Consider the following 14,645-nt stretch of genomic DNA (forward strand, 5'->3'; position numbering starts at 1 on the left):
TTTTTTTCTCAAGGGTTCAATAATGAGTGCTCTTCACCAAAACAGCTTTATACAAACAAAATTTCATTGCTTTTTGCCACTCTGTTTAATGGCCTTTTTTATATATAGCACAATTTTCAATTCAAATTTTAGAAATGCAGCCCGTAAATAAAGAACTTACAGTTCCCAACTGTCTATATTTTGGCTGCGGAGATACAAAAGGTGTTAAGTGACATTTTCAGAAATAATCAAGAGAAGCAAAAAAATGTTCTGGAAAATATACCTCCATATTTCTCTAGAGCTCCAATTGGGCCTTTCTGGTCATCTAACAGTGGGCCTTACGTGATAATCTTCGTGGCTGTGGAAGCGTCGTGTAGCCTACCTAACGCTTTTTGGTGCGTAAAACTGGTCACAATTTGGTTATAATGCGTTTTGAGTGAATTATAAATTAAGAATATATCGAGAACGAATGCGGATACGTGCATTCTGATTAAACCAAGCGATTGGGCGTGCCTGATCAAACAGTTCAAGGTAACGAACTGTGAGTAAGGAGCGACACGCCTCAATAGTAATCGAAACTCGAAAAAAAAGGAATTTTGATACCAATAGATATTTCAGAGGACAGGCTTATTATGTTGATTTCAAATATAAAAGGTTCATTAAGTTTAGTGTTACCCATCAAAGGCTACGAGCCTGAGAAAATTTGCCTGATTTTCAAAAAAGGAGGAGCACCCCTTAAAAGCAAAAGAATCTTAATGCAAATCACATCATCAGATTCAGCGTATCAGAGAACCCTATAGGGGTTCCAAGCTCCTATCTGCAAAAATGTGGAATTTTGTAGTTTTTGCCAGAAGAAAGATCACGGATGCGTGTTAGTTTGTTTTTTTGTTTTTGTTTCCCATTGGTGATCGTATCGACCCATTGGTCCTAGAATATCAGGAGAGGTTTCGGTCGAACGGAAATTGGAAGCTCTAGTGTTCTTTTTAAGTGACCGAAAAGACTGGAGGGCAGCTGGGCCCCCTTCCACGCCCCTTTTTTTCCAAAATCGTGCAACCCTTCAGCGTAGTTGGAACACCCAATAACTATGCCTTTGAAGATAGCATGCCCCCCCCCCCACAACCCCTGGGGAAAGGTTTTTATGTTATAAAAATTGCTCATTGTTTACGAGTAGTATTTGTCAGTGGGAAGTATGCATACATTTTTCGGGTGAGGGGAGCGAATTTTTTGCTCGGAAGATTTTCCACGGGAAGAATTTTCCATGGCGAGTGAAGTTTCAAGAGGGTGGAGTTGTCAGGGGAAGTTTTTCACTGGGGGAATTTTCCAAAATTCATGAACGAAATTCTTTTTATGAGGGTAATTGTCCAGGGTTAACTTTCACCGGGATTGAATTTTCGAGAGGCTATATCCTTGGGCAGGGGGGATTCTTTCATGGAAGTGGAGCCGTATTTGCTGGCATTATTTAAAAAACGATCAGAAATTAAATATAAAAATAACACGCGTTTCTTTAACTGAAAATAAGGAGCAGCATTGAAACTTAAAATGAACAGAAATTATTACGTATATGAGGGGTGTCAACACCTCGCTCTGTAGACTAAAGTTCAAATTCTGTCCCAATACTTTAAGAACAATTCCTGAAACACAAGGGTTTAATTTGTACAATAAGGAGCTTCTTTAAAAGTACCAAAAAACTTTAGAGTGAAGACCTAGGTGTTGAGGAGGGGGCAATACCGCTCATATACGTAATAATTTCTGTTCGTTTTAAGTTTTAATGTTGCTCCTTAATTTCAGCTGAAAAAACTTCCTTTAGTATTTAACTTCAGTAGAATCGTTTAGTAAAACTCATTTTGACTGATATGTCAAAAAAGGCCTTTTGTACTTCCACAGCCAATTTGTTGCCTTCTAAAATACTTTCATAAAAGATTGAAATTGTCTTGCGCAAGAGGTTTCCGTAAGGGCAATAAGCTGGACTTCTCTTCTGAGCGGCCCTGATTGTTATGGCATCCGGTTTACGGGAACCATTACTCTCTGAACGCCATTTCATCCAGCTATAAAAATATATCAAGAGTTCCAAATTTTAATTTCAAGGTGAAAAAAAATCAACTACAATTTAGAAACGGTATTTTTCTAAATTCCAAAATACGGTATTTTTTTAAATTAGAAAAAATTATATTTTTTTTAATTCCAAAAAACCTATAAAAAATGTTCCCAACTGGGGAAAATCAAATGGAATACAAAATTACTCACCTTACCCAGTCTCGTACAGCTCTTGTGCCATTTTGTGATCGATTTGTGCCATTTGAGAAAATATGCCATTTACTGTAAGTAAATCTAAATACGTAGAAGTGCTAAAAACATGTAAACGATCAAGGACAATCGATGTCATATTCATTTCGTTTTCATCGTGTGATTTTATACGCTTACGCTTAGTTCCGTAAGCCCAACATTCAGTCACTGCAATGATTAAAAAAAGAAATAAATAAACCAGCTCCAACGATCGTGTGGCTCTTGTTACTGAGAAAATTGAGAATCAAGCGAATAATTAAATATAAGTATCTTTTCATTCAGGGTCACAAATTATAGATGCTTACGCAGATATCTTACTCCCATCAAAATACATGGCCCGCCGTGTTCCTCCAGTACATTGGCTAACTAACAAAACTTACCCACCCGTGAAATGTCATTGGATTGGATAACGCTCCGACCGCGCATGGATTCAATAACGCTCCACCCGCACAATGTTATTGGATATCGTCAACCTTTAGGAAGGCAAATCATATGATCAGATGGCTTTTGAGATTTGCAATAATGTTGAAGTGAGATGTTTGGTGGAACCTAATAGGTAATCTGTGTCAGGTTGATGACAGGTATGCTAGACATGAGTTTCTTTTAGTCTCTCGCTCATGCTTATTTTTTCTTACGATAATTTGTCCAGTTAATGCATTGTATAGCGTTCTGACGGAGAGTAATGGAGTGCTCTAAAAAGTCCTAATATTGATTGTTAAGGCTAAGAGAGTAAAGGAAAGATATTGAACACACATATTACAAAATTACAAATTAAGATCCTCAGAAATAATCTTGTCTCATGCATTCAAAAATAATGGGATTAGCCAAAAGAAAGCGGGAATTATTTCGTTATATGACCTATTTACATCTAATTTGACTATATTGTAAGTTTGGTTCGCCAATCTTCTATTTGCTAATTCTTACCTTACATTACACCCGCCTGTGTGTCCAAAGCCACCCAGGACATCAACAAGTGGCATCAGTATTGTACTGCCACTAGCATATCTTGCTACTCAGGATGCAAGAACGCATAGAGAATTCAAAGGTTAGATTCGTACGTTTCGCTTTGCTTTTAGAGGAATGACTTCTTCTCCTCGGTCCTGTAGGTTGGCAGCATTGGCTTGCCGCTGGGGTTTTAGATCTTAAATTCAAATTCCTGCCACCTTACTACAATTTTTGGTAGTTAAGTAAATCCTTAGAGTATGTCCACCTCCCGTGTTTGACTTGAAGTGGATATAATTATGGTCACAGGGTATATAGTTGTCTCTTCCTAGTTGTTTCATATAAAAAATATGACCCTTTCCCCACCTCTCTATTTCAGTGGTTTTTAATGCTTTTTCTTCTGATAGTACTTTATTTAATCAACGCCTGAGCACGCGTCATCTGGACTTGTCTTGACTTTGCTGATCAATCCCGCAAATTTATTCCGTAAATAAGTACCATATAATACAGAAAAAGCATTGAAATACACGAGCAAAAAAAGCCACCACCACGCATCTAACCAGAATGACGGTTCGAATAGTGGAATCAATCGGTTTGGTTAGCCAGACCTAAAGAACCTGTTTTGCTCCCTTTTCAACTCAGAAAAGAACCTTTAGAGGCCATTGCTGGTACCATCCAAAAAATATGGGTAACTTACAAGAGAAAGAACTGGTGCTAGTGTCCATAAAATACTATCAACGCCATCTAGCGTTTGGCAAGACTTAGCATTTTTTTTCACTATGATAATAAGAATAATTAGTTTAATTTGTGTATATGGTAAAAACTAGTGTATAAATAAGTGTCTGATCTTAGTTCCTGACAGAAAAACGACTATTAAGCTTGAAAGTGCAAAATGTTGCCAAACGCTACATGGCGTAGATTTTTGGCCGACACTAGCGCCAGTTTCCAATCTTTTAAGTTACACATACTCTTTGGTGCCATCTTTCAAGTACCAAAGGGAACTTGTGAAAAAATATGATGCCAGTAGTTTTCGATGTATTATTGCGCAGTTTTGTATGTACTTTAACTTCAACCAACTTCAAATCTTACCAATTTCCCTTTGGTAAGAGGAATAAGCGGAAAAGATTTTTACTCCTATCACGCATAATATGTATTTCCCTACTTACTTTTCAATATAACTAAGCGGTAAAACTAAGTCAGAACTCCGGTCACCAGATCAGGTCTCTTTGAATCGAAAGTCGGGGTAGTCCACTTGCTAATTGTGGGACCCAAGAAATTTAAAGGTATTTGGGATTTTGTTTTAATATAAAAATTTTTAACGTCAGTGCTAAGGGGAATCAATAAAGTAATGTGGATAGCATGATAGTACAGCCAACGGGATCATTTTCAAAAATCGCTTGGGAAAATATTAGTCAATAATATGTATTGAAGAAACAGGGGAAAAATATTTGTTTATCTAGCACCCCCCCCTCCCCAAGATCCATAAATGTAACTGTAGAAAATGCGGTAGAAATTTTACCCTTCCTTTGGAGCCTAATTGAAAAATTGTCAAAACTGAAATCCAGTTTATTGGATTGCCTTGATTACCCGTGTTAGCAAGCTACTATACAGACTTTAGGTGCTTTCAGGTCCTTAAAGAACACCTTAAAGACCTTAAAGAGCACCGACCTGGTACCGAATATCCATTTCATGAGAACCGCATTTTCGGTTCATGAGTTCATGAGAATCATGACTCAGGCATTTTCCAATCATCAACCTGATTTTCCATATGACTGCGAAGGCTTAAAGTAGTCTTTTTCAGTCTGGATAACAGATTGTACAGTTTGTCTTTGATAAACATAAGCAGACTTTACTATGTTTGATTTGGCATTCCCCTCCTTTGTCCTCATAACTCTTCTGTTCATTGTCATTTCTGTGTCTTCATTTTGCTGGTTAGGTATTAATACTAACACGAAAGAGGCAGATGTGGATCCTGTGACTCCCTCAAAGTTATATTGTTTTACAATAATAACAATAGCTTTCTGAGCGCAGGAGAAGAGAGTGACAGGAACATATTCAAGAGGCAAAAGTGAAAATACCTTCCCCCAGAATAACTCTAATTTCTGGATATTTTTCTACTTAAACACGATAATAAAAAGGTACCCTGAGAGCAACATCATCACGAACTTGCGTAGTTGTATCCACGAATAGCACAAATTGTAATTCAATTTCCAAGTGATTGAAGAACATCGATCAACAAACCCTTCCCGCTGGCAAACCAGATTGTAAACTCGTAATCCGAATTATAAACTATAATCTGAATTAGTGATCAGGATCTGACAATTATAAACTATATTTATGAACATAAACTAAATTCAGATATTGTGGATCTGTATTGTAGATTTAAATGGCTCGTGGCTCTTGGATGGCGAGGTTTATTTATTTTGCCATTCTGCAGTACAAATTCGACAATTCAGTTTCATATGCCAGTTTTCAAAATTCCTTTGTTCTACTGGTAATTTGTTAGTTTGTTAGCCAAAAAGGCCCTAATTTGTTCCCGACTATTATTGCCAACTAATTGTATTTTTTCATACCTTTGGCCAGATTCATTCTGGAGGTATTATATTAAAATTGATTATATAAGATTGATATTAAATAACGATATCATTATGATAATGATATTAAAATTGCTGTTCCAAGCATTTTTCTAAATTCAGAAAATCATGCCTTAAATCCTAATTCATATTAAGAAAGTCAATTAAACAAGGGGGTTATAATAGATTTTGTATAAAAAAAACGCATTTTTGCATTATAACTAATCAAACGCTCAAGCTTTTTATTTGTATTTTCAGTTTTATAAAATCGACAAAAAAATTTTACCCTCTTCCATATTTCATGAATTGGCACCATCGTTTCTGATTTGCCAGTCGCAAATTTTAAGCTTAAAAGTTGTTGTTCAGTTCAAGAGCCTTAATTAAACTTTCACACTGTTAATTTCACTTAAGTTAATTTCACAGCAACCCTAAGTTAGTTTCGCGTCCATGAAATTTATTCTTTATTTTCTTCCATTTCGAAACCGTTATAATTGACTGGTCACTGACTCTGATATTGAAAAGTCAAATAGTATTGGGTTTTATGGTGTTTTTTTTTTTAAAAAGAGTTACTATAAGGCTAACATCTCAAATTTAAAACAGCTTTTGTTTATTAAGTACAATTTACAGTTTCTACTTATTTTCTAATTAAATAAAAAAACAAGTTTTTTTTTCAAATTAAACAGAAGAGCTAAATTACAACTTATAACGAACAGAAATTATTTCGGCAGACACCCTCTCTTTACACTTGAGTTGTATAGTGCTATGCTGAAAAATTTACGAGTTCAAAATATATTCAAACGGTTTCCTTTTAAAACATTTGAACTGAAAAAAATGATGCTTAAAGCAAATCCACATCAATTAGGCCTCCCATTATTGAGGTATCACGGAAAATATTTGTATCCCATTCCAACTATGATTGTGCTCTGATTTGATGAATTTAATGGTTAAGTTCCATCAAGATCACTTTCTTTTAGGGGTTTTCCTCTCATTTTTCAAAATCAAGTAAATATTTCAGGTCCGTAACTTTTGATGAGTTCTTATGAGCAGAGAAATTAAAATGTATATATTCTTATCGAAACTCCCATTTACAGTTTTGGCTGCTACTAGCTCTAGTCACTCCTTACTTACAGTTCATTGCCACGAATTATTTGGCAAATTTGTCAAACTACCAGAAAATACAGTAGATTTCCCTAAAGCCATTATTCATGTACAAAGTGCAGTGAAAATGAAATCTAACCTTTTGAAAAACTACTACTAACAACTCACTGCAGCACAAAGCTGCCCGAAGCTAGCAGAGCAGCAGACACTCCTTCTCCACTTCAACTTATTCAAAGCGTCACTCTTTATCCCCTCCCTCGAAGTTCATATTTTATTTGATTCCTTCTTTGTGACCTAATTCCCGTCCTATCCAGGGATGAGCTGCTTTTCTTCTAGCCCCAATGGATTGCCAAAAATAACAACCTTTGCCAATGCGTCATCCTTGATCTGTATTGCGTGGCCTAGCCTTGTTAGCCTTTGTTTCATTACAACCTTACAAAGCGGAATCGAGCAACATTTTTCTTTTCTTTTCTTTTTACACACCATAGTTCAATATTCGGTCAGTCACTCGATTATCTGAAACTATCCTTATAAATTCTTATGGAAAACATTTAGGAAATCTTCCTCAGCTTTGAAGTACTCACGTGTCCGAACCAGTGTCATTACTCGGGCTTTCAATATTGTAATTCTAGTTCCCAGGATTATCTTCCCATTCTTACAAAAAAAAAAATTATCCGTGAAAGAAAACGCCATTTGTTAGCTATTCCGCTTTTTACATCTTAACTGTATCCACCGTCTTTACCGATAAGTAAAACTACCCAGATTAGTTAAGCTATCCACTTGATCGATTTTCTAGAATCTAACATCACCGTTTCACGCTCATTTATTTCTAGTCTATGCCTTTCAGTCTTCTTAACATTAATTTTGAAACCTATTCTTGCACCTAAACTTCGAGGACCTTCAGAAATTCATTGATGTTACTAATATTTTTTTCAAGGAAACTCAAATCGGCTGCGTAATATAAATCGTGGGCAATTTTACCTTCCCAATTGAGTCAATGCTATTTCTTAGTATTTACCGTATTGTTTTTGACAAAGTTCATCGAAATAATCCATATAAACGGGGACAAGACACAATCCTGCTTAGCTTCTGATTCTACACACAAACAACTGCTACCTTAACCATACCTTAGCCACGGCCATAGCATCCTACCTTAACCATAGCACTTTTTTTTGCATTTTTCATTACATTCTTTTTTACATTTTTATGTGTTTTTTTCACAGTGGAAAAAAGTTTTTAAGGATAGGAAGATAACTCTGCGAACCAAGATTAGAACCAAGATTGGAAGCTACAGTGATCAAGTATGGTCCTGAAGCATGAGCGCTTCAAAAAACGGAAGAAGATTTTCTAGATGTTTGCTAGAGAAACTACCTACGAACTGTTTTGGGTACCTGACTGACTAACCATATTTTAAACAGTAGGCTTTAAGAAAAGTGTGGTTCAATTCTGCTTTCTAGGGCTATAATGAGAGAAAGGTTGAGATGGCTGTGGTACATTCTGTGGACGAAGGATGACAGATTTCCAAAGATTGTCCTTTTCAGTTAACCTTCTAGGGTTAAACGAAAAGCAGGTCCTCCTCGGAGGGGTCGGGAGGATATATTGGGTATATTGGGATGGAGGAGGAGCGTACGCAGCTTTGTTGGCCTTAGGCGGCTTGGTGCTGCAGTGAGTTGTTAGCAGTAGTATTCTTCAGCTACGTCAGAAACCCATTGCTATCTGATAAAAACTCTCCTGAAACTCCTGTTGACAGTCTATCTGTCTCTGAGGCTCGTTTCCCCGAGTGATTGCTAGTTTGTGATATAAATATTAAGCCTGCTTTGCCTTAGCAAAGAAACATTCAGGTCAAAGACTAAACTATTCTCAGAGCATTGAACAGTTGATAACACAACGGAATGTTCAAACACCACTGTTTCCAAGAATCTAGTTTCTCATTCAAACCAGTGTTTGCAATACCTTGTGGTCGATTATTTATTAAAAGTAAACATAAATAAAAACAAAGAAGTAAATCTTAAGAACAACGGGTCAATGCTCAGTAGTAAGAAACCACGGGGGGGGGATCAGTCAAACGAATATTTCGGTTACACATATCAAGGTGTCTTCGGCGTTAAAAAAGAGAAAGAATTTGATTCATAAGTTGGAAAAAGGGCCTAAAAGAAAAATAGAATAAAAGAAAAAAATGAAGCAATATATAGCCTATAGTAATCACTCCATGTAAAAAACCACTTTGAAAAAAAAATCCAATTGGATCTCGAATTTTTGATAAAACAAAAAGATTTTTTAACCCCTGGCATTGAAGAAAAGCCTACCTAAATGGCCTTGCACAAAGTTTTAAAGTAATAATGGCTCTTGGGTGAAGTTTTTACACCGCTGGTATTTCACTCCTCACGGAGGTCATAGTAAGAAACTACTAGAACAAAAAATGAGTCAAACAAATATTTCAGCTGAATACAACAAGGCGTTTTCGGCGTAAAAACAGAAAGAATTGGATCCATAATCTTTTTTTAATGAAATGAATCTAAAATAAAAACAGAATAAAAGGAAAAATGGACCAATATATACAATAAGTAATCCTAAAAACCACTGAAATACAATATAACCAATCAATGAGCTGCTTATTTCATCAACAGAAAAACAAGTCAATACAAACCTAAAAAAACTGGTAGCTTATCAATTTGGTCTATTAACCCCTATGACTGACGTAGCTAGGGATGTAGACTGTTTTGTATCCAAAATACACTTACTAACACCAAAGAAAAATTGTAGAACTCGGCAAAATTTGACACAAAAGCACAAATAGACACAAAAAAAACATTGTAATGTTTTGATATTTCGGAACAAGAAGGGGCAAAGGGGTGAACCAGCAATAAAATATATCCTAATTGGTCACTTGTGTTTTGCTTTGAAACTTAACAAAAAATACTTTAACTTCAAAATCATCTGATTTGTTGAAATAAAACCCAGCAGATGTCCAGTGTTGTCAAATAAAACCTGCTAAAACCTCCTAACCTACAAAAAACAATCATTATTGAAGAACTATTTTGACAGAAGACTTTGAAGCTACCCAGTCCGTCATTCATATAGCAATGCCCGAATTGACCAAATTTCAGTTTCAACAGACCATTAGGATTATTTCATAGAATTTAAAAAACATTCCTAGATTCTAGGATTCCTAGAATTTAGAAAAGAGCAGAAACAACTAATCATGTTAGAATCCTGACGATTACTTTTCTGAGAATGTATGCATTCCAGAGAATTGTAAACTCAACCAATGAAAACGCAACCAATTAAAACTCATGAAAACTCAACCAATACCATCATTGTGTGTTGCAGCATTTTAAGGTTGCATCACTGAGAGTGGTCTTGCTCAAATAATGCTGCTCAAAACTGCTCATTGTTTTTACTGGCTTAATATTTCACTCAAAAGAACCAATCATGTTATCAAAAGGCGATACTATTTTTATCTCCAGAAATTAAATTTCCTTACCAGTCACATTCGTCGGTTAGCAGTATCAACCTGAAGTATTAGTAAACATGGTTTTAAAAGGACGTGGCTATTTTCACCTTAGAAATAAGAATTAATGTGATTGGCTTGCCAAAATGCTTCGCCAAACTGAACCAACGGAATTAAAGCACACTTATTAACATAGAGGGTTTGGACAAGAATTTCCTTTTTTTCTTCCAATTTACCCAGTAAACTAACAGATACTCTTTTTTGATAAAACTCTTTTCACCTTTTTATGCTGCTTCATGGATCTTCGCAGCGCATCCCAAAAATAGCCTGACGAAAATCGGTTAGCCTACGAGTTCTGCATAAAACAAAACCAAAGAAAGTCATTACACTTCCTGAACCTAAACTTCTTAAATTTTAATATTATTTTCAAATTCAGTTTAAACATGAATTATATTTATTTGCAATTCACATACGATTTAAATATCTAAAATGTCGAGACTACGTCAGACTTTTATTGTCAAAATTAATTGGCATCAAACTAGGATACACATTGATATTACCTGCACGATTAAACAATAAATAGATAACAATTAATTTAATATAATGTTCATCATTAAATATTATATATTTCAACCTTCTAAGAAGACCAAAGCCTGGACAAGAAAATAGAATACCGACATTAAATCGCAACTTTCAAAATGCTAACATTCGTGTAACTAAATAAATAATAAAAACGTTTACTTTTAGTCAAATTTCTAAAAATAAAATTTGTCTATTTTCTAATTTAATTGTCAAATTTAAGTGTACAAATTACTTAATTATAGTGAGTTCCAAATGTCCATTGCTTTGCTCTGCGATGGCTTCAGGACGAAGGTCCAACTGGGGAGTGGTTAGATAGCGAATCCTCTGGAAGAAAATCAATTGATTACCGTAATTGGTCGAAGTATAGTCAGTCCAGTAGGTCAAATACTTTTTCTAGATCCTTTGTTAGGATCCTTTGTTTAGCATAGGCCTTTGTTCATCCTTTGTTTGCGATAAGGTTTCCATCGCAAGAGGGAATCACAAGTCCACTACAGGTAGCTCGTTTTTACTCCAAAAACTATACTAGAGTAGTTGGACTAGTAACTCCAACCAGACACAACGTTACTAGTACCATCTAGTGGCCCTCAGTTCGCTTCTAATGTTATAATCGTAGATAAATGCGAAGGCAAATAATTTGAACAAATTCCATTTCAGTAAATATCACTGCCGTCTAGCATTTTATCAAAAGAGAGGGCCGCACTAATAGGCATGAATTCTAGTTAACACACCAAAGTTGAAAATGCTGAGTACGCATACTACCTCAAAGCACATCCAGACTACCAAATAAAGGTATTCTCAGTGTCTATTAAATCTCTTAGTTTAAAGAGGTGCTAAGTCAATTTCTAATATTCTCTTTATGTAGTTTATCCATCTTTGACACTACTCTAACGATATCCCCTGACACTGCTCTAACGGTATCCCCGATGATCTGCTGGCTTAAATGAACCTTTGTAGTTTTTTTAGGGGGGGGGGCATGTACAATCTTTTGGATGCCTTTTGTAGTGGGAAGAGCTCACCTCTTTAGGCTTTACAGGAATCGTAATTTGTCACAAGTGTAATCACCGAAATTCAGCGGGGAGGGGTAGGCTACGTTCAGTATTTAGAAATAAAATGGAATGATAAATCATCACTTCTTCAACGACCATCTAACGAATAATAGCCCTTTTGGTCAGTGTCACGTTATTTTTCTTAATTTTTTGTTTTTTATTTTTTTAGAAGACATACTCAGTACAATGAGAGAACGAATTTTAGCCTCCAGAAAAGATGTCTCCCCAGTAGATCCAAGTTAAGTCAACGGCCTGTAGTCTCTCTCGGGTTTTTCACATTTTTACACACAGCGGTCAGGAACTATTTTCGAAATGCAGTGACCCTTTTATTTTCAAATTTTGAGCATCTCTAATTTTATTTTTAGCCCTAATGTTCTCAGTTAAATAAAATAGTAGCAATATACCTCTTTTATTAATTTGTCAAACTCAAATTTGGCTACTTTTTATTTTGTTTGTCTTATAGCAAGGCTGTTAAACTCTAAGTTACTGCAAGCCCAACAAACCACAACTTTGAAAGATCTAGTCCTCTCTCCTCAGCTTCTGGCTCCTGTCTCAACAGGGTATCTCCAAATGGATTTCATTGATTAAGAATCACTGCCTTATTTTCAAGTTTTATTTTTTATTACATAAAATTTGAAAAATCTACTTTGATTTCATGCAGACATTTTTAAAATATTGAATTGTGAATTCTGCTTCAGAATTCCGGTACCAAGAAATCATAGGTAGGAAGTCACTTCTGTGGTCTTGTTAGAAAAATATGCAGGTTAGGAAATTGTTTCATTATTTCCAGTTGTCTATGTAAAAATTAAAAAAGCTTATTAAAATCGTAATAAATAAAATTTTATAAAATTAATAATTTATAATTATAGTAAATTATAATTCGAATTGTAAAATAAATTATAATTATAATAATTAAAATTTTTATAAAACAAAGTTTTAAAAAACATAAGAATAAAAATGTTACACTAGAAATAATTACCGGATACTAAAATAATTAGCATGTAGCAGCTCTTCTGCTTACAAGCTGACAACTATTCCCAATAAAAATTCCTACTTTACATTTTTTCATGAGATAATTTTGGACTAAAAAAAAAGGTAAAATTCTTCTAGAATTGTTACTCGATGACATTTAAAATCTACTATAAAATTCAATTTATGCCAAAATAAATCAAACATAATCATCAATAAAACAGTTCCTGAGAATAAATATAATCTACTTACCATTCAAAGGACATATCGATCTACATATTGTATAGTAAGCAACGAAGGCAAATACGTTTTAAAAATCAACGCTCTATTGCTGTAAATAATATAAGTGTAAATAGTCGTATTTGGAAAAGAATGCATTTTGAACACAAATGCAACCATCTTGAGCTATGACTAAAATTAGTTTAACAGCAGCATTGGTAAAAATGAAATAACTATATTTCTGGTGATCGTATAATATAACATGAAGTGAAGATTTAGTCTGAAGGGGGGCTTAATTGCTGTGGTACAACTCAATAAATTGCTTGAGGTGAAAATCGCGCCGCTTTATTCCTCAGTTGAATCTTTTTTTTTTTTTTCTAAATTTTCATTTCTTTGGCTTAATATATGAGGTTGATTCAACGCCAAAGAAAGTCTTTTCCGAGAGACGATTGTGATTCCGTGCAATTCAGTGTAATTGCTTATTAAATATATTAGCATCAAATTTTTGAGATTCCAAGCCAATTCAGACCGCGGATAGCAATACACCAAAAGGGTTGACCCAAACTCAAGCCATTTTAGTGCTTTTTTTTCAAAACACTTTTTTATGTGTTCCCTGTGAATATTTTTGGTATGTTATTTGTAGTCCTGTTGTCCAATCTTGTGGTTTTAATATTACAACAAAAGATTTGCCAATCACTCAGCTATATCATTTTATCATTCAGTTACAAAAAATTTGTTTTATTTATCAGTCAAATTAAAAATTTTGAACTTGCTTTGTTGTTTCCAACTATTGTATTTTTCTTATTTTAAAGGAATTTCAGATTATCCTCTAAGAAAAAATCTAAGCTGTATCATAGTTATAGCTCAGTGAACCTGAAACTAATGAATCCAACAAAATGTCTTTCTTTTCGGTGTAAGGCACAGCAGTGCCACAGAATCGCATAATTCACTGTACACATAAACCTTAACTTACAAAACTACAACTTAAACCTTAAATTACAAAACTACACCTTAAACCTTAAATTACAAAACTACACCTTAAACTACAAAACTACACCTTAAACCTTAAATTACAAAACTACACCTTAAAACTACAACTTAAAAGTTAAATTAGAAAACTACAAAGTTTGAAAATTGTATATCTCTCAGACAGAAGCCCCTCAAAGGTTCGATTCAGGCGATGGCGGGTGGGTAGAAGACTCGTACTTCAGATCCGTAATTCACTTCAAAAATCAGTGATTTTATGTTTTAGTCTTAATTTATTATTTTATTCCCTTTTTCTTCTCTTATTCTTTCCTGACAATTCTTGAATGGTTAAACATGAATTTTATGTTTTCTAGTGGTTTAAAAGAAAAACAAAAACAATTCTTGAATGGCTAAACATAAATTTTATGTTTTCTAGTGGTTTAAAAGGAAAACAAAAACAATTCTTGAATGGTTAAACATAAATTTTATGTTTTCTAGTGGTTGAAAATGAAAACAAAACAATTCTTGAATGGTTAA

At 34.6% G+C, this 14,645-nt stretch overlaps 1 protein-coding gene across 2 annotated transcripts in view; it reads right to left on the bottom strand.

Moving 5' to 3' along the window:
• Positions 1-2,222: 2,222 nt before the first annotated feature.
• LOC148944767 (sodium- and chloride-dependent GABA transporter 2-like) overlaps positions 2,223-14,645 on the bottom strand; it is a 151,907-nt gene continuing 139,484 nt past the window's right edge. The window contains exon 10 of one of the 2 annotated variants that reach the window (XM_089100359.1): positions 2,223-2,430. In XM_089100359.1, coding sequence (XP_088956485.1) covers positions 2,428-2,430 — 3 coding nt within the window. In that variant the 3' untranslated portion in view covers positions 2,223-2,427. Of the gene's footprint in view, positions 2,431-9,416; positions 11,233-14,645 lie in introns of those variants that run through there. The other variant, XM_089100358.1, reaches the window with a different exon arrangement.

This window comes from Artemia sp. Qi Xiang Cuo, chromosome 14 (assembly GCF_049724085.1).
Source record: "Artemia sp. Qi Xiang Cuo chromosome 14, ASM4972408v1, whole genome shotgun sequence".
Lineage (NCBI taxonomy): Eukaryota > Metazoa > Arthropoda > Branchiopoda > Anostraca > Artemiidae > Artemia > Artemia sp. Qi Xiang Cuo.